This window comes from Sarcophilus harrisii, chromosome 2 (assembly GCF_902635505.1).
Source record: "Sarcophilus harrisii chromosome 2, mSarHar1.11, whole genome shotgun sequence".
NCBI classification, from domain to species: Eukaryota; Metazoa; Chordata; class Mammalia; order Dasyuromorphia; family Dasyuridae; genus Sarcophilus; species Sarcophilus harrisii.
Window position 1 is genome coordinate 643,291,964 of NC_045427.1, and position 23,312 is coordinate 643,315,275.

Sequence of the window (23,312 nt, forward strand, 5' to 3'; positions counted from 1 at the left end):
GAGCGGGCGGCCTCCAGCGCGCTGGATGGACTCCCCCGGCAGGCTTGCGGAGGGTGCGGAGGAGGGTCCCATCCATGCGGACCAGGTCCCGTCCATGCAGACCAGGTCCTGTCCAAGCAGACTAGGTCCCGTCCACACGGACTAGGTCCGGTCCACGCTCATATTTTGGATCTTGAGTTTACAAGTCTCATGAAGGTCACATGGGAGAATCCGAGGCCGATTTTTTAAACTTTTTCATTTTTTTTTCATTTTATCAGATAGAGCATTAATGAAGCACTTACTGTGTACATAAATGTTGGGAATACCAGTACAAATAGACACGATGCCCCGTCCCAAGCGTCCTAATGGGGGGAAGGGGTGGGACACATGCAGAGGAGCTGAAAAGTGGGGATTGAGAGGAAAAATGGGTTTTCATATGGAAGAAAGGTGGAAAAGCCTCTAGAGCCGGAGCTCAAGTGCCCAGGGCCCAAACTCCACACTTTTATATTGGGAAGGACCGTGCTGTCCCTCTACATTGATACAGACATAATGGATCCACGTGTTCGTCCAGTCTGTGCCTGAGCCGACCCCCAAAGAGCGGGCTCCCACCTAAGGCAGCCCGCGTCCCATTTGGGCCCTTCCCTCTTGGATTTGTCCAAACCCCCCACAAATGTTCATTGTTACCTGTCTTCACTATTGGATTAGCTGCTGAGCTAATACATGAACGCGGCCATCCTTGAGATATTTGAAGGCAGCTGTCAGGTCCTTCTGGGTCCAGATGCTCCCTTCTGATAGTCCTCAAGTTTGGGGGGCTGTGGATAATTTTACTGTGCCCCATTTCTTTGAGTTCTACTGGAGCAGGTATTTGGATCAATGTAGTAATTTTTGGGGAGGGGGATGTGACCAAATAGAACTGAAGAGAACTTTCTAGCTAGATCTCAATCTCCAGGCTCCATTGGGAGGAACAATTATTTACAAAATCGCCTCAAGGACTCCAAGTCTTTGGGCCTGGGGGTGATTGGCAGTGGGGGTGCAGAAGGGAGAGAGGGGTCCACCCTGACAATCATTTGGGGGAAAGGAGTCCCAAAGCCACAGGCCTCCTGGAGGGAAGGAGGCCAGACTTCTCAGGCCACCAGTGGGTCCTGATGGACCTGTGCAGGACCCCAGCTGGGACCGAGCAAGTCGTTATCCACTCCAGAAGCAAACTGTTTCCATGGTTACCAACTCTCCTCCTGTGGATGCTGTTCACTCAGGCCAGGAATGGATTAGAAAAGGGAGGATGGTTCTCCTGGAAATACAGACCGAGCTTTGATGGCCACACGCTGAATCCGGGAGCTTTCAGCACTGGGTCTGAACCGAAGCTATTTATTTAGACGCTCTCATCTGGGAAAGCAAATATTTTAAAAAATCTTCTTGCCCTTTGGATGCTCACTTCTGGGAAAGCAAGTGTTGTTTAAAATCCTTTTTTCCCTTTGAGCTTTTTATATAGCACATGAAGACTGATTTTACAAAGTAATTAATTTTGGGGGCAGGGTCACAGAATCTCTGCTCTGATATTTTGTAGCCGACTGACCCTGGGCAAAGTGTCTTTGACCCTTCTGAGCGCCAATTTTCTCATTTATAAAATGGGGTAATAGCTCTCAAACCATTAGACTAGAACGCTGGGCTGATTCTAATAGGGTGAAATATGATAGGAATAAGTATAAAACACGTATCTGAAACATACAAATGTACATTCGTATACATTTATGTATAATATAAAAAGGAAGCGATTATTTAAGCAGGTCCATCATTCTGATTGTGACCCAAAGAACCAAGATGGACCGTTCAGAGAAATATTACCAGTTAATCACCAATAAATATAATTTGTCACCAATCCCTGAGAATCAGGGGAAACTGGGAGATGGCACACTCCTCATGGAGTGTGATGTCGGGTTGAACGTCTCTCTGATCCCCATCCCATCCGAGGTGGGACACCAGGCCTTGGGGCAGGGGAGCCTTGGCCTCTTGCCATGGGCGCTGTAGCCAAAGCAGACAAAGAGAGACACATTTCTTTGTGTTTTTCAGATCAGATCAGAGGGCAGCTGGTTGGCCCAAGGAAGCATCGGAGCCTCTGCGGGACTTAAATGAGGTAGGTGCTAGTGACCCCTGAAGCAGACCCCCCCAACTCGCTGCGCTTTCTTTTCTGGGAAATGCCCTTTCTGTTTCTAGCACGGTGTGCTGGAAAAATCCTCCTGTTGGAGAGAGCACCCAGGTTCAAGTCCTAACTTACCGCCTTGTCTCTGCCTTCCTTGAGCTTCAGAGACCTCCTTTAAAATGACAGATTTGGATTAGTAAAGCTTCAAGGTCCTGTCTAAATCTGTTTTTTTTTTTTTTTTTTTTTTTTTTTTAAACCACTGGTCTGCATTAAGAGTTGTTGTTTTTGGATTAGGAAAGCTTTAAGGTTCTGTCTAAATTTAAATTTTTTATCACTGGTCTGTATTGAGTTGTTCTATTGTTTTTGGATTAGAAAAGCTTTAAAGTCTAAATCTATTTTTTTTTTTTTAACACTGGTCTGCATTAAGAGTTGTTTTGGTGTTTTTGGATTAGAAAAGCTTTAGATCCTGTCTAAATTTAAATTTTTTATCGCTGGTCTGTATTGACTTGTTTTATTGTTTTGGGATTAGAAAAGCTTTAAAGTTCTGTCTAAATCTGAATTTTTTTTAAATCTCTAGTCTATATTATGAATTGTTTTATTGTTTTGGGATTAGAAAAGCTTTAAGGTTCTGTCCAAATCTAGATTTTTTTTATCACTGGTCTGTATTAAAAGTTCTTTTGTTGTTTGCCCTTTGTTCTCCAAGAGGACCATGAGATCAGGGAGATGATGTCATGGCATGAGTGAAATGGATTTCAGCAAGGGAGGCTGGGCTCGCTTTCCCCCCAGAGCCATCTGGGTCCGGTGGCCAGACACAGAGCGGGACGACTGGAGATGGCCTGGATGTGGTGGGGAGGGGGGATGGCCTCTTTAGGCTCGGTCCTCAACAGGTCTCGGTTTATCTGAGGCTGAACCCAATAAAATCTATTTACTGCTGGTCCTTATTCAGAGAGAAAGGTGTCAGGAGTCAGTGAGCAGAGACCCCATACTTATCAGTGTGACTGTGGGGGCTCAGCTTCTTATCTGTATGAGCTATTTTGGGGATCCTTGCCAGCTTCTCCCAAGGTGTGGACCAGCAGTGGAAGTTCCCTGATGTTCTCTCCATCCATGGAATCAGGCCCTCCCTCGGTCCAAATTAGAATTTTAAAATAGGGCCCAGTCCATCCTGGGGCGGGCTCCAAAGGAGGTGGTGGGCCAGGGATGTGGCAGGAAGCATCCCCTGGAGATGAGGTCGTTGTCTTGATAACAGTGGGGGCTTCTGAGAGGAGGGGAGATCACTGAGAGCCAAGGACAGAGTCAAAAACAAAAGTGAGAGCATCGGTGGTGCCTTTTTAATCCGATAAAAGATCAAGGAAGGAAGGCTTTGAGCTCCCTGCCCCCATGCCTTGGGCTCTGGTCACCACTTCTGGTCCCTGTCGTAACCGTGTCTTTGTGCTTTAAAAACCAGGGTTGGGGTCCTGCAGCTCTTGGTCCGCTGAGACCGCGGCCATTGGGCTTATTGATGCACCGTCACTGGGAAAGGCTCTTGGAGGTCGTTTTGTAGGAGAGGAAAGGGGCTGGGCTGTGGTTCTGCAGCCAGGGAAGATTAGAACCCGAGCCTTTTGGAACCAAATCCACTTGTCAGTTAAAGTATAACTCGGCCGTGTCTGAGCCCACTGTTCTGCACACGGAGCTGCCCAGCGCAGCTATAATTAGCTTGTCCCAGATTTTACTCCTGAACCTATTGTTAAATTAGCTTGACAGAAATCGATGCGCTCGCATCAGGCCCTGGGTGCCATGATTCGGGTGTCCATCAGTGGGGACCTTGACCCAGAGCAGTTGCCCGATTCTGCTCCTCGCCCTGTCAGATTAGGGAATCTCGGGGCCATCCAGGCTCTTGCCTGTGATTTCTTTTTAATATAGCCTTTAATTTACAAGCTATATGCCTGGGTAATTTTTCAGCACTGACCCTTGCAGAACCTTTTGTTCCAACTACTCCCATCCTCCTTCCACCCCCTCCCCCCGATGGCAGGTTGACCAACACATGTTAAATATGTTAAAGTATAAGGTAACATAATATGTGTATACATGCCCTAATGGCTATTTTGCTGTACAAGAAGAATCAGACTTTGAAATAATGTAAAATTAACCTTTAAAGGAATCAAAAATGCAGGCGGGCAAAAACAGGGATTGGGAATTCTGTGTAGTGGTTCTTAGTCAGCTCCCAGAGTTCTTTCTCTGGGCGTAGCTGGTTCTCTTCATTATCGAACTAATGGAACTGATTTGGTTCATCTCATTGTTGAGGGGAACCACATCCATCAGAATCGAAATGGTATAATCTTGCTTTTGCCATGTACAATCATCTCCTGGCCCTGCTCGTTTCCCTCAGCATCAGTTCCTGTCAGTCTCTCCAGGCCTTTCTGAAGTCCTCCTACTGGTCATTTCTTAGGGAACAAGAATATTCCACAACATTCACAGACCATAACTTATCCAGCCCTTCCCCCACTGAGGGGCATCCCCTCAGTGGCCAGTTTTTTGGCCTGTGATTTCTTAAGCTTCCCCGTCTCGGGCAGGGGAAGGAAGGTCCCTGGGGGCTGAGCCCAGCTTGAGGGGAGCCCATCCAGTGTTGGAGGCGGGCAGCCGGGCCTTGGGGTGCAGTAGGGCAGAAGCTGAGCTTGGGGCCCAGAAATCATGGCCCGGAGCAGCTGAGAATTTCCTCCTCTGGGGAGGTGCTTTCTCTGAGAAGGGAGGCTGGGCCTGGGCCCCCGATTCTGTGGGGGCAGGTGGGGTCGAGCTCCGAGCTCCAGCTGGGCCCAGGCTCGGGCCTCTGCACAAGTCTGAGAAAATGATGCTCGGGGAAACCGAGGCAGCGGGAGGCTGAGAGAGAGGCGGGGGACTGGACCCGGGCGGAAATGGACCAGCCCCGGCAGAACCAGGGGGCGGGGCAGGCACCTGCAGCCTGGATAAAGTAAGGAGACCCAGCCCCTCCCCACCCCCAGCCCCATTAAACAGCAGACACAGTTTGTGTCCAGCCTGCTAATGTGCTTATGTGCACGAACATACATGCACACAAACACGCTCACAGACATACGTGTGAGTGCGCAGCCTGTATATACATATATAAATACACACATGTACACACACACACATACACTTCCACAAATACACACAGAGACATGCGTGTGCCATTTGGGTGTATGCACTGATATTAGTACATATCCTATGTATAGATGTGCACAAACACGTATTTACACACACGGATAGATGCTCACACACACACACACACAAACAAGCACACGTATATGCCGTGCACTCGCCCCCCAGACGCGCCCCACAGTTCCTTGCTTTGGGTTTTTTGCCTCCCACCCCTTTGTGTCCCTAATCCAGACAGAACCGTCCTGCTCGGCCCGGCCATGGGCACCTTCCCTGTCCCTCTGAGAGCGGCCGGGTCTGTGTCTCCCCTTCCCTGCCGGCGGGACCTGCGCAGCCGCTCCGAGCCCCGCTGCCTCCCGAGCCTTTCCCTTGCCTTCTGGGCTGGTCGCTTGGCTCTGGGGCCTCTGGGCTCGGGGGTTTTCCTGCCGCAGTTTGTGCAGATCTTTGGTGTCTCCGAGCTCCTCCTTTCCGGGGTCTCTGCAGCCCACCATTGGCAGGCTCAGAGCCAGACACTCCGGGTCCCGTTTCTAATCACGGCAGCCTCGAGACACGACCTGGGAGAAACCCAGAGACCCATTTCTTCTTGGGGAGAGGTTTCCTATCGGAGAGAATAGTTTTACTCTGTACAATTTCTAGACTCAAGAAATGACCTGGGTGGTCCCAGCCTGGCTGGGAGGGAGGTTTCTGGGGGCCGATTTTTTTGACTTATTGATTTGGATTTTGGGGGTAATCATAGTTCTAGTGCTTGACCAGTGGCTATCTTGGAAGACGGATTTCTTGGGTTTCCTCAGTCTTGTTGGGCATGGGCCGCTCCGGCGAGCCTTGGGCCCTCTTTTTGCTTTCTTATTCTCAGTTTAACTCAGATTATTCCGGATGGGAATGTTGAGGTCCAGATTTGGGGTACCTAAATGAAATTAGGTTTAGTTAAGGTCTAGTGGCAGATTTGGGTTACAGGAAGTCAAACAGAGCTCCCCTGTAGCCCCCTTGGATTCGGCGCAAGGATACGGCGTTAAATGAGGTCTAGTAGCGCGTGAGTCCCCAATAAAAGCATTTATTAGCCCGAGAGCTAGATTGATAAAAGAGGTTTATTATGGAGTTTAGAAGTAGGAGATAGGTGAGGGTAGAGACAAGGAGGGCACTGGACAGAGGGGCCTCACATGGCTGGCATGTTTGGAATCTCTGCAAAGAGGGGTTCCCAGGGTGGCTCTTTTATAGTAGGAGACTTAGCTCGGGGCTTTGGGGTGTAGCCCCAAAGTTGGCTCAGATCCAGGTGGGGCTGGGACCAGGATTTGTGAGTCAAAGGGTAATTTACATTAACTAGGGGGGGTGGGAATCAAAAATTGGAATCTTTCCCGCATCAGGAATAGATTCTTCTCCACAGTAAACTCAGAGTCCCAGGAGCCGGAGGCATTTGGAAGGTCACTTGGGCCAGGCGGGGAAACTTTGGCTCTGAGGGCCTCGGCTGAGAGGGACTTCCCCTGTGTCCGGAACAGCGGGGGTGGAGGACGTGGCCCGGAGGCTGGCCTCTGGGAATCTGCTCATCTTCCCTGGTTGGATGGGACCGGATAGGGCCGGATGGGGGCCTGGGCTACTTCCCCACGGAAGGAGCAGGGGCAGGGACTTGGGACCATGAGTGGGGCTTCCCTGAGATTCTAGAGCAGGTGACTGATGCGGCAGAGGCTGCCCCGGAGTCGGCTCTTCCTCCATCATGGCAGACTCGGAGCGATCTGGGAAGGCTGCATGGAAGAGGTGGGAGAGGAGAAGGGGAGGAGGAGCAGCCTGAGGGAAGGGGAGCCACACAACTCATCATTTAGTTTCTCAGGCCTGCAGAATGGCGACTTCCGGGTCAGCGCCCAGGGAGCTTTCCACCTTGAATAAAACTGGAATTTGGGGAAATGGTGAATGTTTCCAAACGCAGCTGCCACCTTGGGGAAGCAGCGCCCGCGTCACATCTGGCCTTGGGCCTCCCTGAGACGTCTGCCTTCCTGGGCAAGAACATCCTTTGCCGAGGAGATAAGAAGCGCCCGCTTTATTTGTTTTCTGCGTGGGGCCTTGAGCAGCTTTGAGGAGCCTCGTGGGGCGCCCGCCTCGTTGCCTCCCTGCCGCCTGTGTGGTTGGGGCTTGTCCCCATTTTGGGGCAGGACGTGTGATTCCGAAGGCCTCCTCATCCGGCTCATGTCACACGGCTGCTTCGTTCACACTGACTGACCTAGAGACGTTACTCTGTCATTCATTCAGACTGTCAGAGGGGTCTGGGGCGCGCCAATAAAGTTAATTCTTGGCTTGGAAAGTCACTTGGGGAAATGAGGCGAAAAGTGACCTTCCCAATGCAGGGCTGGGCTGGACCAGAGGCTCTCCTGGGGCCCGGGAGGAGGAGGGAGGTTTGGAGGGTACCCCAGACTCTCAGGGTACACTCGGGGAAGTGACTGAGCTTTCTGAGCCTCAGTTTCTTCATCTGTAAAACGGGGCTATTGGCCCATCCGCGTGGACAGGGAGAGTCAGACCGTGATGCCCATGTTAAGTGCTCTCTGGAAATGTGAGCTGGGGCTGTCATCGCAAGGTCCCGGGGGTTTCAGCAGAAAACCGGGGGGTCCCTGGGTCTTCTTCCAGCAGCTGGAGGGAAGTCCCCTTGAGGTTGTTGTCTGATGCCCACTGAGAGCTCCTTGGGAAATGATGGCGAGCTGGAAGGATGTCTGAGAGGTCAGGGGCCTGAGAGGTCGGGGGGCTGAGAGGTCGGGGGCCTGAGAGGTCGGGGGGCTGAGAGGTTGGGGTCTGAGAGGTCGGGGGGCTGAGAGGTTGGGGTCTGAGTTCGGGGGGGCCTGAGTTTGAATCTTGCCTCTATTGTGATTTTTAGGAAAGGTAAATACCCTCAAAAAAGGGGATGAACCACTCCGGCGGGGTCAGTAGTGCCCCGCTCCCGTGTGCACTTGAAGGCCGCTGCAGCCAGATTGGGGCTGAGTGTGGGGGCACAGTTAGCAGGGGTCCCCACCTGCGCTTGGGGCCTCCCCTGGGGCCGCTGAAGTCGAGCTAGGAGACTTTCTTGGGACCGGGCAGAGCTGGGGAGAGGAGTCTCCTGTGCTTCCTCTAAAGGAGGAAAAGATTGTTTCCAGCTGGGGGAGGGAGGGAGCGTTCACTGCCCCCAGGCTGCTCCTGGGAAGGGCCGCTGTGGGGCAGGGCCAAGACCTCTGACTGCCTGGGGAGGTGCAGGCTGCCTCTGGCCTCAGGCCCCAGCCCTGCCCCCCTTCTGTGGGAGGATGACCTGCCTCCCTGCCTCCTCTGGGTGAGAAAAGCGGCCGAGTTAGTCTGGGCTCAGGCCCTGCCTCGGCCCCTCTTGGCTGTTTGACCTCCCGGGCTCGGGCCCCAGACTGGGGTCATTGTTGGGGGCCCTCACTGGAAGGGGCGCGGCAGGCGGGGGCTCCTCGGGGCGGGGGTTAACGCTGACCCCGCGGCCTTGTCGGTGACCCCGGAGCCCACGGGGCCGGAGATCGGGCCTGGAGAAGGAAGGCCTGGATCCCGACCTCCCCGGGCGCCGTGTGGCTCCCTCTGTCTCCTCATCTGTAAATGCAGAGCAGCAGCTCCTGGGGCTAGTTATGGGTCAGTGAAAGGGGAATACGGAGGAGGAAACTGAGTCTCCCGGGGGCGGGCTGATTCTCTCTGCTAGGGGCCGGGGTCAGGCCCTCTCTGGCCTCGTGGGTGATCCCGGCTTCTCTGAGGTCTCTCGGTCTGACTGGCTGGCAGACCGAGGCGGGGGGCTGTGTCCTGGGGGAGCCGGCCCCAAGGGGCTCCTCGGCGGGAGGGGGCTTCTGTCCAGGGGCTGGGAGATGCTGCACCCCCCACCTTTCCCCCGTCTGTCTGGGGCACCCTGGGGTCTGAACAGGGCCCGGGCCCAGGAGCCGCCCTCCCACAGCCCTCGGGACCCCCCCTCCCCCCAGGTCGGAAGGCCACAGCTGGAGCCGGTGCTTGGCTCAGACCGGAAGGAATTTTCCAACCCTGAGGATGGAGCCGGAGCTGGCCCAGGGCCAAGGGAGCAGAAACAGAGGCAGAGGGGCTTTGACCTTGGGCCCGGGGCCCTCTGCTGGGCGGGGAGGGAGGAGGGGAGGCTCTTTGTGCGACACCCAGGGTTCCCAGAGGCCTCGGTCCTTCCTGACGGGCAGAGCGGCCCCTCAGCCGGGCTTACGCAGTTAGCAGGACAGAGCGTGGGAGGAATGGCACAGCCTGGTGCCTTCTGAGTCACTGCTGGGAGGGCAGTGGGGGAGCAGGCTGGGGGCAGTGAGGTTGGGGGAAACGAGGCTGGGGGCAGGAGGCTGGGGGCGGGGGGGCGAGGTTGGGGCAGGAGGCTGGGGGGAAGAGGTGGAGGGGGCGGAGACGGGGGCAGGAGGTTGGGGGAAACGAGGCTGGGGGGGAGGAGGCTGGGGGGAACGAGGTTGGGGAGCAAGGCTGGGGGAGTGAGACTGGGGGGAACGAGGCTGGGTGGGGGGGAGACGGGGGGGAGGTGGGGGAACGAGGTTGGGGAGCAAGGTTGGGGGGCAGGAGGTTGAGGGGGCGAGGCTGGGGGGGAACGAGGCTGGGGGGCAGTGAGGCTGGGGGGGAACGAGGCTGGGGGGGCAGCGAGGCTGGGGGGGCAGTGAGGCTGGGGGGGAACGAGGCTGGAGGGGGCGGTGAGACGGGGGCAGGAGGCTTGGGGGAACGGCTGGGGCAGGAGGCTGGGGGGAACGAGGCTGGGGGAGCAAGGCTGGGGGGGCAGTGAGACTGGGGGGGAACGAGGCTGGTGGGGCGGTGAGACGGGGGGGGGCAGTGAGGCTGGGGGGGAACGAGGCTGGGGGAGCAAGGCTGGGGGGGCAGTGAGGCTGAGGGGGCGCGAGGCTGGGGGGGCAGTGAGGCTGAGGGGGAGTGAGGCTGGGGGGGCAGTGAGACTGGGGGGCAGTGAGACTGGGGGGCAGTGAGACTGGGGGGGAACGAGGCTGGGGGGGGCGGTGAGACGGGGGGGGGGCAGTGAGGCTGAGGGGGAGCGAGGCTGGGGGGCAGTGAGGCTGGGGGACTGTGGCTGGCGGGGTCCCCTCCAGAGCAGGCCAACAGCTGCTGCCTCAGAAGCCGCTCAGTGACGGTGGAGGCCCCTTATTCAGCAGCACGGCCCTTGGTGGCACGTGACTCGTCTCTGCCTTGGTTTCCCCGTTTGCAGAATGCTAGAGTGAGTATGGAGCGAGAGAAGGGAGGCAGGGCCTTTCTCCAGCTGGCCGGGCTGTCTGGTGGGGAGTGTTCAGTTAGAGATGCTCCGGGACTGAGGGGGGGACTGGAACTCGCGGCTTTGAAACCCGCCCTAGACTTGCCAGATGTAGCAAGGCCCGCCCCGCCCCTGAGCCTCCACATTCTCATCTGTAAAATGGGCATCACCCTACTCTTGGCTTTGTCTGCCTCCAGGCTGCCAAGAGCCGGACAGCAGCAAGTGGGAGCCCTCGTTCCCATCCTCCTTACAGGGGATTCTGGCTGGGCTAGATGTAATCTGGGAGAGGAAGAGGGAGGGGAGGGGAGATGTGACCTTCCGCTCCATGGCCCCCGGAGAGCCCTCAGCCGTCAGGGGAGGGGCTGGAGCAGCCGGAGGCCAAGTCTGTGCCGCTGGGGTGCCGGCTCTTCCCTCCCCCCCCTCCCCCCGTTCTGTCTCTGTCTCTCACTTTCTCTCTGTCTCTCATTGTCTCTGTGTCTGTCTCTGTCTCTCAGTCAGTCTCTGTCTCTGCCCCCCCGCTCTCTGGCGGTCACTCTCCCACGGAAGAGCCGGCCCGCATGCCCCAGCTCTCGGACAGGCCGCTGCACTTCCCCGCCCCCGCAGGCCGGGTTTCCCCTTGGGCTGAGCTGGCTGATTGACCATGGGGGGAGGGGGTGCCTGAGCCCTCGGGCTTCCCCCGCCCGCAGACGCGGGCATCGATGCGCGCTAGTCCCTGCCGCGTGGCCCGGGCCTCCGGTGGGAGGCGTGGGTCCCGGAGCTGACGCCCGCGGCGGGGGCGAGATGGCCGGCTTTGGGGGAGCCGCGAGGGAGAAGGCGCCCCCCCCCCCCCCCCCCGCCTCGGGCGGCCGGTCCGCCGCAGTGTCTGCGCGGCCGGGGAAGGGATTTTGTGAATGGCCCGCTGGGCGGGGCCTGAGCGCGTCCGCTCCTGATGTCAGCGAAATGAATGAAATCCTCGGCGAGCGTAGAAGCCGCGCGGGCGGTCGGGCGCCTGCCCAGATTGGTCCCCGGAGCCCTGCGCCCCTCGCTGACGACATCGCCGCCCCACGTGCGGCGGCTAATTGGTGTGCCCCGGGATTTAAATACCGCAGAGCCGGCGCTCTCCATGTGCCGGGAGGCGTCTGGGAGCGCGCCGCCGGCCGCCCATCCCCCTCTCCTGCGCATCCCGGGGGCGGGCGGGGGCTTCCCGGGCCTGCGGTCCCGCCGCGCCCCCCGGCCCCATGTTCTGCTACTGCTGGCAGAGTTCGCTGCTCAAACTCCAGGCCCTCGAGTCTGATCTCTGCTCTGCCCTTCTCACCACCCAGGAGGAAGCTGCCCCATTGCAGGGCGTCAAGGACCCGGCTCTGTCTGCCGTCCGGAGCGCGCCGGCCGATGAAGCCCACGCTGGAGGTAAGGGGCTGGGGGGGGGGGCTGCAGATGGGCCCCGCACGCGCGCGGCCGGGCAGCTCCACGTTCGCAGCAGCTCTGCTGGCGCCAGGAGCCCTGTGGGAGGCAGGGCCAGGTCCCTCTGTCTGGAGCCCGGAGCCCTGTGGGAGGCAGGGCCAGGTCCCTCAGTCTGGCGGCCCAGAGCCCCCTGGGAAGCAGGTCCCTCTGTCCGGCGGCCGGACCCTGTGGGAGGCAGAGGCAGGTCCCTCAGTCTGGCGGCCAGACCCTGTGGGAAGCACATCCCTCAGTCTGGCAGCCCGGAGCCTCTGGGAGGCAGGTCCCTCAGTCTGGCGGCCCGGAGCCCCCTGGGAGGCAGGTCTTGGGGAAGCCCGAGGGAGGTGGGACTGAGCCCAGGGACCAGAGTCGTGGCTGCCAGGGTGCCAGTGGCCAGCCGCCCCCCCCCCCTCCCCCCCGCCCTCGGGATGTTAGAGGTCAGCGCCTGCTCGGGAATATCAGCACCATCTTTCCCCGGGACAGCTCCAGCCTGGTAGGAGGAGGCTGCGCCTCAGTCCCGGCGCCCGGGGGTCCCGGGAGGGACGGAGCTCCGGTCCTTTCTGGAACTTGGGGGATGGGAAGAGGGCGGGCACCTCCCCTGCTTTCTCAGTGACAGCCTTAAATTGGCTTCCGTGGCCGAAGGAGGCGGGGGCTCCCCCACCCTAACGGCTTCCCGTGGCCATCCCGTTGAGAGCGGAAGGAAACGGGCTCGGGGTGGACGCTCCCTGGCTGTGAGACTCCCAGCTTCCCATCCAGGGGCTGGCACCTCACGGCTGCCAAGAAGTAGGTCACTCTCCATGGGCCGACGGGAATGCTGGAGGGCCTGTGGGGATGCTGGAGGGCTTGGAGGCCTCCTGACTGGCCCTGGGGCGGCTTTTCCTCCTTCAACTTAGGACAGGTGCCAGGGCCTGGTCTATTGAGAGCCAAAAACTCTCTTCCCTGTCTTCCAGATTTCTTCAGGCTTCTCTTCCCTCCCTTTCCTACATCCCTCTTTCCCCCTTCCTTCCCCCTCTCTCCTTCCCTTCTTTCCTTCTCCTCCTTCCAGTTCTCCCTTCAAGACTTAATTTTCTCCCTTCTTTACTTCCTCTCTTCCTTCCCTCTCCTTCCCTCCCTTCCCTTCCTCCTAACCTGTCCTTACCTCCTTTCCTCTTTCCCTCCCTCCCTCCTCCTTCTCTTCTTCCCTCCCTCTCCCTTCCTCCTTCTCCTTCCCTCCCTCTCTTTCCTTCCTTCCTTCCTTCCTTCCTTCCTTCCTTCCTTCCTTCCTTCCTTCCTTCCTTCCTTCCTTCCTTCCTTCTCTCTCACTTTCCTTCCCTCCCTGCTCTTTCTCTTGCTCCCTCTCCCTCCTTCTCCCTCTCTTTTCCTTACTTTTTTCTTCCTCCTCCTCTCTCCTTCCTTCCCTTCCTCCTCCCTTTTCCTTCCTCCTTTCCTCTCCTTTCCTCCCTCCCTCCCTTTTCCTCCCTCCCTCTTCTTCCCTCCCTCCCTCTCCTTCCCTTCCTCCATCCTCTGTCTCTATCTCTTTCCCTCTCTCCCCACCTCTCTCCCCTTGGAAATAACAAGAGAATTAACAATGTCAGCCCCCTCATGGAGTGACTGGCAAAGATCTCATTTCAAAGCTGTGATTTTTCTTCCATAGGATGTCCTGTACAACGCAGTTTCCCAGCTTGCTTTCCCAGGCCCCCTGGCTGCTGGGGCCTTCCCTCTGTTGGTTCCTCCCCAGATTGGCATGATACACTGGCTTGCCCGTGGTGGAGTGCAGAGGGCCTCCCCTAGTAGACCACGGACTCTGTGAGGGCAGCTGCGGCCTTTTGCCTTTCCTCAAGTGCCTGAGCTGAGCCCAATGCCTGGCACTGTGGGTGCTCATTGATTGACAGTCCTATTTCTGTTATTGCCATGGATTGATCTGCCTTGGGAATTCATTTAGCCAGACTGGCTGCCTGGGCCCCTCCAACCCTCGTGGGCCACTGGCCCTGGTACCCTCATCTGTAGTCATGGCGGGGACACTGGATTAGAAATGGGCTTTATTCCCCTCTGATGGGGGTCGGGAGGGTCTGATCTCCTCACTCACCTCCTGCAAACACTGCTGGCATTCCCAAGGCATCAACTCAATGCCCCTAGGATGGTAATTGAGGGGAGACCACCTAAAGCATTAAACCGACATTTGCACATCATTTTCAGTTAAAATTTTGGATATTTCTCCGTCTTCCTTAGAATATACTCGTGGGAGGATCAGTGTGGTTTAGTGGCCAGCCTTGGGATGGAAAGATCTGGATTCCAGTCTTCCCTCTGAGAGCCATTAATTGCATCACCAGGGGCTCCTCACCTTTTGTTCTCAGGCTGCTGAGCCTGAATATGCATGTGTAGGTTGTCCCAGATGAAGCTTTCATTCTCCTAATGCACAGTGTGGTGGTGGAGGGGACTCCCTGTGTAGCAACGCCTTTCCCCGGGGCAGATTGGCCACTTAAGGTCCTTGGAAGGCTCTTCTGCTAGAAGGTCTAAGTGGCGAGCTGTGAACCTTGCCTTCTTGTCCTTGCTCATTGGACCATTCTGGTTCCCTGTAATTGCAGTATTCATTTGTACATGTGTACATCATACACATATGCATGTGCACATTCAAATGTATATTTGCCACATTTTATACATATAAAGTGTGGGTGATTTTGTGCCTGGTTGGGACTCGAAGGGTGGGTTCAGGTTCAGGGTTTCGCTGTGATCTTGGCCAAGCGAGTTTTGATTTCTGGGGTCCCCGTGGTCTCTCACAAGCTGTGGTTCTGACTTTGGTGTCCCATGTGAATCACACAGTGTGTACCTTTCCTGAAGCCCTGCACCTGGGCTTTGTCAGGGCAGGGGGCACAAGCCAGGAGGCACCAGGCCAGGGATGGAGTGGGCAGCCTCTGGCCCGGGAGTGGTGCAGTAAGTCAGGACCGTTCTGCCTTCAGGATCTAGCTCTGGTCCCATAGACATCAGACCCACTGATGCGTATGTAGGGCATTCCATCTCTTTCAGTTTTTGTATGTGCTGGTCACAGGGTGCAGGGGATTGGGCCCCTCAAAGCCTGTCTGCTTACTCACAGAGGGGCTGCAATCTGCATCAGTGGAGGGGATGCTTCATGCTTTAGATTATGGACTACCTTATTATCTGGGCTTATTTTTTGATGGGCAGACCTCCCGAGGGGCAGGGCTATGTTCTGTTCTGGAAAGTTTCTTTCACAGGGCTTTCTGCTGAGCTTGGTGATGAGTGGTTTTTGAGTGAGATGGATGGATATAAATGGACGGATCTGTGGGTGGGGCAGCTAGGTGACACAGGGGTGAGAGTACCGGCTTGCAGTCAGAAGGCACGGGTTAAAATGATCTTAGACACTTACTAGCTGTGTGATGCTGGGCCAGTCATTTCATCTTGTTTGTCTCAGTTTCCCCATCTGTAACATGACCTGAAAGGGAAATGGAAAATCACCCCAGTATCTTTGACAAGAAAAACCCCAAATCGGGTCACAAAGAGGCAGACAAGAGTGAAATGACTGAACAATGAACAATGGATGAATGAATCAGTGAATGGGTAGATGGATGAATGGATGGGTGGATGGAGGGAAGGAGGAATAGATGGATGGATGGATGGGTGGGTGGATAGACGGACAGATGGACAAATGGATGGATAGATGAATAAATGGATGGATGGATGGATGAATAAATGGATGGATGTATAAAAGGAAGCTTATTCATGATGTTCAGTGTGCTTGAAAGTGTTCACTCCTCCCTTTACCCCTTTAAGTCTTGCCCTTTAAAACCCAACTCAAAAGCTGCCCCTTAATTAAACTTTCTCTGATCCACTTGATTAAAATAATTGTGAAATCTTCTCCCAAAGCACTTATTACTCTTCTTATAGATTGTTGTATGTTCTAGTTACCCCTGTTTGTACAGTTCTGCTACCTACATAGTAAGCCCCCTTAGGCTGGGGAGTGCCATGGGGCTGTGGCAGGTGTAGTGGACTCAGACCTTAGAAGGCCACTAGTTAGATGGTGGTAGACAGGGCCCTTAACCTCTCAGCCTCTATTTCCTTGTCTGTAAAATGGGCCTGATAGTTCCTGTAGTATTAAACTCACAGGGATCTTAGGAGGAAATGAATTAGAGTATTTTTAAAATTTTCTGCTGCCCCCCAGTTATTACTTCATCTGGATTATTTACTCACGGACAATGTTCAGGATTTATATTTCTTTTTGAGGCCATAATGATGCTACCAAGGGACGCTCGCTAGTGACCGGGTGTCTTGTTGCTGCCGGAAAGCTTGAGAAGTGGTTTGGATCCCTCCAATTATTTTTCCCCGATGCTTTGCTGCTTTTAGCCCTATATTGAATAAAGATGGCTGGATAACCAGAAGATTGGAAGAGTAGCTAGCGCACTGCGGGACAAGGGCAGGATTAAAAAAAGTCAGTGGGTTTGACGATTGGGCTAAGAAGATGAAATCTGATAGAGGGAATGTTGAGTCCTCCATTTGGGTCTGAAAAATCACTGTGGTGAGGGTCCAGCTTCTGTCCTTCTGGAGGTCTTCCTGTGGAGGGCGCTTGTTGGGGGGTCTCTCCCAGCCCCTCTGCCCACAGCGCAGCCCCGGGAGGCTCTTTCTGATCTGGGGGGGAAGCTCTCCCTCCCTCCGGCCAACATAGCCCAGCTTTGGGCTTTTCACTGCCTGGGAAAGCCGAGTGTCCTTTGCTCACTCGACCACCTTCTTTCCACAGACACATTAGAAAAGACCTGGGCTGGGGGATTGTTGGAGAGAGAAGTGCCAACATGTCCTCCAGGGAAGTTTCCCTTTAACTTGGTGCTCGGTCAAGGCCTTCCATTGGCCAACTCCCACCTTCTCTGATCCCAGTGGAGCCCCATTTGGAGCTTGTTTTCAGCATGGTTTGCGGAGCCCAACCAGACTGTGCCATGGATTCTCCTTGTGCCCACCCTCGTTTATTCGATTTTTCAGAGGACAGCAGTATTGCCCCCAGAGCCTTGCTGTCTCTCCCCACTTCCCTTTGGTCCTGCCCGTGTCTGATTGCATGTAGGTGTTGGCTGTTACCTCCCTGTTTGACTGTGAGACCCCGAGAGCATTTTTTAACAGCTCGCCAGTGCCTGGCACACATTAGGTGTCTAATAAGTACACATTAATTTGACTTTCCCTTGAAAGGGTCCTGCTTCATTTGTGGTCAATGACCCTGCATCTGACTGCCATTTCTGCCAGGAATGGGCCCAGGTTCCCCAGGCTCCCTCAGAAGCCTGTGTCCTCTGGACATTGGCCAGCTGCGGGAAGCTGATAGTGTAGTGAGCTCCAGTGCATGCCCCACTTCAGACTATGGCCCTCTGTGTCCCAGTGACATCAGCTGTGTCCAGCTCCAGGTCCTGTCACTGGGGAGATGTGATTCATCACTTGTTTTTTAGATGGAGCCGAATGCCGTGGTTAGAGGCTACAGGTAATAACTGAGGGTATAGAGGGTTTTACACGGTCCCCCATGGGAGTCCCATCATGCCCCTGTGAGGCAGATATGATTATCACAGGAAATTTGGGGTGAGAACAGAACTGTGACCTGTCACATCGATGGAAAGTGGTTCACGTTAATTTAGAAATTCAGCTCAGTCTTCCTGTCTCCTGCTCCAACTTTTGTCCAGAAGGCCCAGGGTTCTTACCTGAGGATCATGGGAGACAGTTTCTAGCCTTAACATTGATGAGTTGGATGGATGGATGAATGGGTAGATAGGCAGATAGATGGCTGGCTGCCTGGATAAATAGGTGGATGGATGGATGGATAGAAGGGTGGAAAGATGGAAAGATGGATGGGTATCCATCTAGATAGATGACTAGGTAGGTAAATAGATGGATGGATAGATGGATAAGTAGAAAGTTTATTCTTATACTGATAAGCTTAAGTGATGTCTTCATTTAACAATTTATTATTGCTATTATTTATCTAGCAATTTACTAAGCAGACATTATGGGAAAGGCACGACACGAAGCACTGGAGATCCAGATACAGCAGAACCAGAATTTGACATGGGAGACGCCACTTCAGAAAATGGGGAGAGGAAAGGGGGTCAGAGAGGGGGCTCCTGGTGAGGGGCTGGAGCCCAGAAAGGGATGGCTCTGCCTGGATGGGGCTTTTGTTTCATTGGTTTGGACTGAAGGAATTGGCCAGTTCAGTAAAAGCAAGGTAGTCATTTCCTTGAATTGCAATTTTCCCACAGAACAGGCAAGCTGATGGGCCTCTGGCCGAGTGTTGTCCCTGCTGAGTGTGTGATCTGGGGCCCTTCAGCTTCTCCTCTAAGAATTGGACCCGATGACCTCTGAGTCCGTGCTGGATCCAGAGTGGTCCGTCCTGTCTCTTGGTGTGGTCAGTGTTGCTGAGTCTCTGAGCATTGATCCTGCAGGCATCCCGGGCGGCATGGGAGCTCAGGTCCCGAGCACTGATGTTGCTGTGTGAGGCTGGAGCTGGACTGCACAGCCTGTTTGATCTGATCAGTGTCATTAATTAATTATACTTGGGAGCTCTGGAAGCCCTTCCCTGGGCCCTGCCCTCAAGGGGGATGGGCTGGGCCCGGTATGGGGCCTGTTCTTGGAGCTTCCATTTAGCCAGCTTGGGGTAGGGGCTACACCAGAGACCCAGATATATACGTAGATATATATGTAGCCAGCAGTGAGTAGATAGGGATGGTGGCCTGGTCAACAAGAACTAGAGCCAGTGCTTAGCTGGGAGCAGACACTGTGTAAATAGCATCAAGATTCATGTGGGGGTCATATTATTCCACTGATCATACTTAGTCACTCTCTCAGTGCATCTCCCTTACCCCAACCCCAGATAATCCATTACCATTTGTAAGCACCCCTCTGTCCATCCATCCATCCATCTATCATCCTTCCATCTGCCCTTTCCATCCATTCATCCATCCATCCATCTCTATCCATCCTTCCATCCCTCTATCCTTCCATCTGTCCATCCATCCATCCATCCATCTCTCCACTCATCCTTCCATCCTTCTTCCATCTGTCCATCCATCCATCTATCTTTCCTTCCATCTCTCCAACCATTCCTCCATCCTTCCATCCTTCTGTCCCTCCATCTCCTCCTCATTCACATCGCCTCCCCTCTCTCTTGGACTTTTTCAGAAGCCTCCTGAGGGTCTCCCTGCCTCTCTCTTTCCAGGTCTGCCAGCTCGGTGACTCCCTCTTCCCTCTGGTATAAAATAGAAGCTTGTCTTTGAACCCCCTGCAGAGTCCAGCTGCCCCCACCTCCCTCTCCAGGCTTGTTGCATCCTGGTCCACATCCCAGCTGTGCCACCCTAGTTAGCTGCCCTCTCCTGCCTCCACCCCTTTGCTCAGTCCCTCATTCCCAGGGTTTTGTCCTCACTCCCTCCCCATGGATAAATACAGCGCGCATTCACAAAGCGCCCACTGTGTGCCAGTCCCATGACAAGGCGCTGTCCATTAGCTGGCCTCCACAGACTCTTCCCTCTGCAAGTTCTGCGATCTCTGATTTGGAGCCATGGTTCTGGGTTCGAATCTTGCTTGGCCACAGTCATCTCGGTCAGCCGGCTGGAGCAGCCCGATCCTCCCATTATAGCCCTTCTGGCCTGGGGTCAGCAGGGGCTGGAGCTGAGCTGCTGGGCTAAGTCTGGGGGGCCGGGGACTTCCAAACACAGCCCACGGAGGCATTTCCTAGGCCCGGGATGTGCGGGGCCCAAGTGGAAGTCTCACTTCACCTAAAACAGTGGCTGTCGCAGGGTTTGCTGCCTTCTGCCTCCGTGGGCACCCCCTCCCACACGCACACCTTTGCAGCGAGAGCCACCCCCTGGCGCTGCCGTCTGGCTCCCCGACCTCTGCGCCCGATGCTCTGCGCCCGCTGCTTAGAGTAGGGATAAGAGTCGGTGATTTCCGCAGCACTGGCACATAGGCTCACGGGAGGGACCCAGGAGCGCCACTGCCACGGAAGGAAGCCGAGTCTGTGCAGGGGCTCGGGGCTGACCGGCGTCCCACGGCAGGAGGAGGGCGGCCCAACCGCCCCGTGGGAACCTGGCCTCCCTCGCTCAGGCCCGGGGGCTTCCGGCCACGCTGCGGCAGGGGTGGGTCACAGCTCGTCCTCTTGAACCCGGGCATCCAGACCCACCGGCGGCGGTCCGTCCTTGGGCCAGAATCGTCACCGGCCCCGGGAAACCTGGTTCCGCAGCCGGCCCGCGTCTGCCCATCACTCGGAGCGCCCCGCCTGTGGGTGGGTGGGTGTGCCTGCCTACGGGGCGCGGGCCTGGGCGGGCCCACTATGGGCCCTGCGGGCGGCACCTCCCCCCTCCGTGCGGCGGCACCTCCCCCCTCCGTGCGGCGGCACCTCCCCCCTCCGTGCGGCGGCACCTCCCCCCTCCGTGCGGCGGCACCTCCCCCCTCCGTGCGGCGGCACCTCCCCCCTCCGTGCGGCGGCACCTCCCCCCCCCCTCCGTGGGCGGCACCTCCCCCTCCGTGCGGCGGCACCTCCCCTCCGTGCGGCGGCACCTCCCCCCCCTCCGTGCGGCACCTCCCCCTCCGTGCGGCGCACCTCCCCCTCCGTGCGGCGGCACCTCCCCCCTCCGTGCGGCGGCACCTCCCCCCCGCTCCCCGTCACCCAGCAGGAGCCGGCGCTCTTTAAGGAGTGTTGGCGCATCTTTGCCCCATTCCTTACCTTTTCACCCCAGCCTCGATGCGGAGACGCTGAGCGGCTCTCCCAGGGTCACCCACAGCCAGGCGCGTCCCGGGTCTGAGGGCGGGTTAGAACTCGGGCCCTCCGGACTCCGGGGCGGCCGCTCTCCCCGCCGCGCCGCCCACTTTAGATTTCATCCCTCATAGTACGAGTGCGCGCCCATTTATGGGAAGGAAGAGAGACTGAGAGGAGGGGAGAGAGGGAGAGACAAAGAGGGGCAGAGCCACGGGCAGGGGGGGGTGTTCTTCTCTCGGGGGCTTGGGGACGGCAGCGGCCTCGGGACTCCCCGGGGAGCAGAGCACGCCGGGAGCACGTGCGCCCCGCAGAGGTGCCCCTCCCCCCCGCACGTGTCCGTAACGCGCCTCCCCCCCCCCGCACGTGTCCGTAACGCGCCCCCCCCTCCCCCCCCCCAGAGCCGGCGCCCGCCTCCCGAGACTGGCCCACGGAGGCGGGCGGCAGCTGCGAGGAGCCGCCCGCGCTGGGCACCAGCCGCCTGCTGCACCACATCACGGCCGGGGACCGCCCCCTGCTGTCCCCGCGGTGCTCCCTCATCAGCCAGAGCCAGCGCTTCAACCTGGACCCGGAGTCGGCCCCCTCCCCGCCCAGCGCCCAGCAGTTCATGATGTAAGGCCGCGGGCGAGGCCCGCTCCCCTCCTCCCTCCGCGCTTGGGGCCGGTGCCTGGGGGAGGAGGGCGTTTGCCGGCGGGCGGGGCCGCGGGGGGGCGCCCCGGGAGGCCGGGAAGGCTTCCTGCCGGAGATGGGTAGCGCCCCCTGTGGTGTGGCTACCGCAGCCACCTCCCACGCGCCCGGCGCAGGGCCGAGCCGACGCCCGCGGCCCCTTTCCTGGGTATCCGCTGGGGGCTCTGCGCCTGCGCCGCCGCCCTCCCTGGGGCTCGGCTGCCTTTCCCGCCCTGGAGGCGTGGGAGCCGGGTGGGGGTGGGGCAGTTGTCTGTTCCCGGCCCGCGAGATGAGGAGGGGGAGGGTTCTCGCAGGAGGAGGCGCCCCCTTGCGCCCCCGGGCCTGGCTGGCGTCCATCCGGGGCCTAAGCCTCCTTACGGCCGCCCCTCCCGCAGGCCGCGGAGCTCCTCCAGGTGCGAGGACGGGAAGGGGCACCAGACGGTGACGCAGCTGACCAAGCACATCCAGAGCCTCAAGCGCAAGATCCGGAAATTCGAGGAGAAGTTTGAGCAAGAAAAGAAGTACCGGGTAAGGCCCGCGGAGGGGCGCTGCTGCCCCCTCTCCCCCGCCCCTCCCCCAGAACCCGCTGTAAGTGAGGGAGGGGAGACTTGTAGGCCCGGACCACGCCCCCCACCCCCTCCGCCCCGCCCCTCCCCAGAACCCCGCTGTAAGTGAGGGAGGGAGACTTGTAGGCCCGGACCACGCCCCCGTTCACGTTACAGCAGGGGAAGCGGAGGCACGTGGGGGAGGGCGTGCCCAGTCACCGGCCGGAAGTGTCCGAGGCAGGACGCTCAGGAGTCGGCCTTCCTGCCTCCAGGCGCGTTCTTTGTCCCCGTCCCCCGCGCTGAGCGCCTGCTCACTGGGGGCATTCCTGCCTGACAAGCCAGAGAACAGGCAGAAAAACCGGCCCCAGAATGAGGCAGGTTGTGCCCGGAGCTGGCGCCCAGCGGGCAGAGAGGCGGACAACCGGGGGGAGACGCCTACAGACGGGCCCAGGGAAAGCCCAGAGCGGGGAGGCCTCTGGGGGAAAGCGCTTTGTATCCGCCTGCCCAGCAAGCCGGAGAGGGCAGCAGGGAGCGTGGGGGCAGGGGGAGAATGGCCAGAGCCAGAGGACGAGGGTCTCTCCGCGGAGCAGCCCCGGGGCTCTTGTCCCGGGTCGGACCCGAGCCTTTGGACGTTCCCTTTAGTGAGGTAGCTTGGCGTGGGGAGGGCCCGGAGGCGGGCAGGCCCCCCTCCCCGCAGCGCTCCAGGCCCCCAGCCTGCGCCCGCTTGGCCCCTGACTCTCTGTCTCTTTGCAGCCTTCTCACGGAGACAAGACTTCTAATCCTGAAGTCCTGAAGTGGATGAATGACCTGGCCAGAGGCCGGAAGCAGCTCAAAGGTAAGGGGCAGCCGGGCAGAGGCCGAGCCGACCTGGAGGGCCCGAGGCTCCTCGGGCGCAGCGGCCTGCAGCTTGCCTCCACCTTTGCGTGTGAGGAGCGTGGCACGGGGCGTCGGGGGCACCCCTCGTGTCGGCTCGCCCGGTCTCTTGTCCGGGGGGGCCTGGCTCCCAGCAGCCATTTGGGCAGCAGGCCCGCCGACTCGTGAAACGAACGGCCCTTGGAGAGCCACCATCGACCAGGGCCCTGACGCATTTCTATCGGAAAAGCCACTTTGGAGCCATTACTCTGGGTTGACAAATATCGATCTTCCCTTGGATCCATGTTTTTCTTTTTCTTTTCTTTTCTTTATTTTTTGATGTTCCCACCAATTTGCTGAGTAAGTGCTGATAAATGCTTATTGACTGACTAACTTTAGACCTTTCTCTTCTAACTTTTCCTTCATGGAATAATTTTTTTTCTCCCACTTTGGGAAAGTCTGTTTAGATGTTGTCTGAAGGATGGCTTTTATGGTGGAGGAATCTCAGGCAACCTTATAAATGGTGAGGGAGGCGTTTGGGGCACAAAGGATGCTTTGATTTATTAACCTGCTATCCCGAGACAGCTCAGTATCATCCATTTAATGGAGCAAACGGTTTCAGTCCTGGAACAGTGAGAAAGAAACAAGCCTCCCTCTTCTCAT

The 23,312-nt window shown here is 57.3% G+C and overlaps 1 protein-coding gene across 4 annotated transcripts in view; it reads left to right on the forward strand.

Moving 5' to 3' along the window:
- The window catches only part of FAM13C (family with sequence similarity 13 member C), a 74,064-nt gene that overhangs the window by 38,347 nt on the left and 12,405 nt on the right, over nucleotides 1-23,312 (forward strand). For all 4 annotated transcript variants that reach the window (XM_031956949.1, XM_031956950.1, XM_031956951.1 and 1 more), the window contains 5 exons: nucleotides 2,047-2,110; nucleotides 11,768-11,852; nucleotides 20,988-21,198; nucleotides 21,648-21,780; nucleotides 22,551-22,632. In XM_031956949.1, the coding sequence (XP_031812809.1) occupies nucleotides 2,047-2,110; nucleotides 11,768-11,852; nucleotides 20,988-21,198; nucleotides 21,648-21,780; nucleotides 22,551-22,632 (575 nt within the window). The remainder of the gene's footprint in view (nucleotides 1-2,046; nucleotides 2,111-11,767; nucleotides 11,853-20,987; nucleotides 21,199-21,647; nucleotides 21,781-22,550; nucleotides 22,633-23,312) is intronic.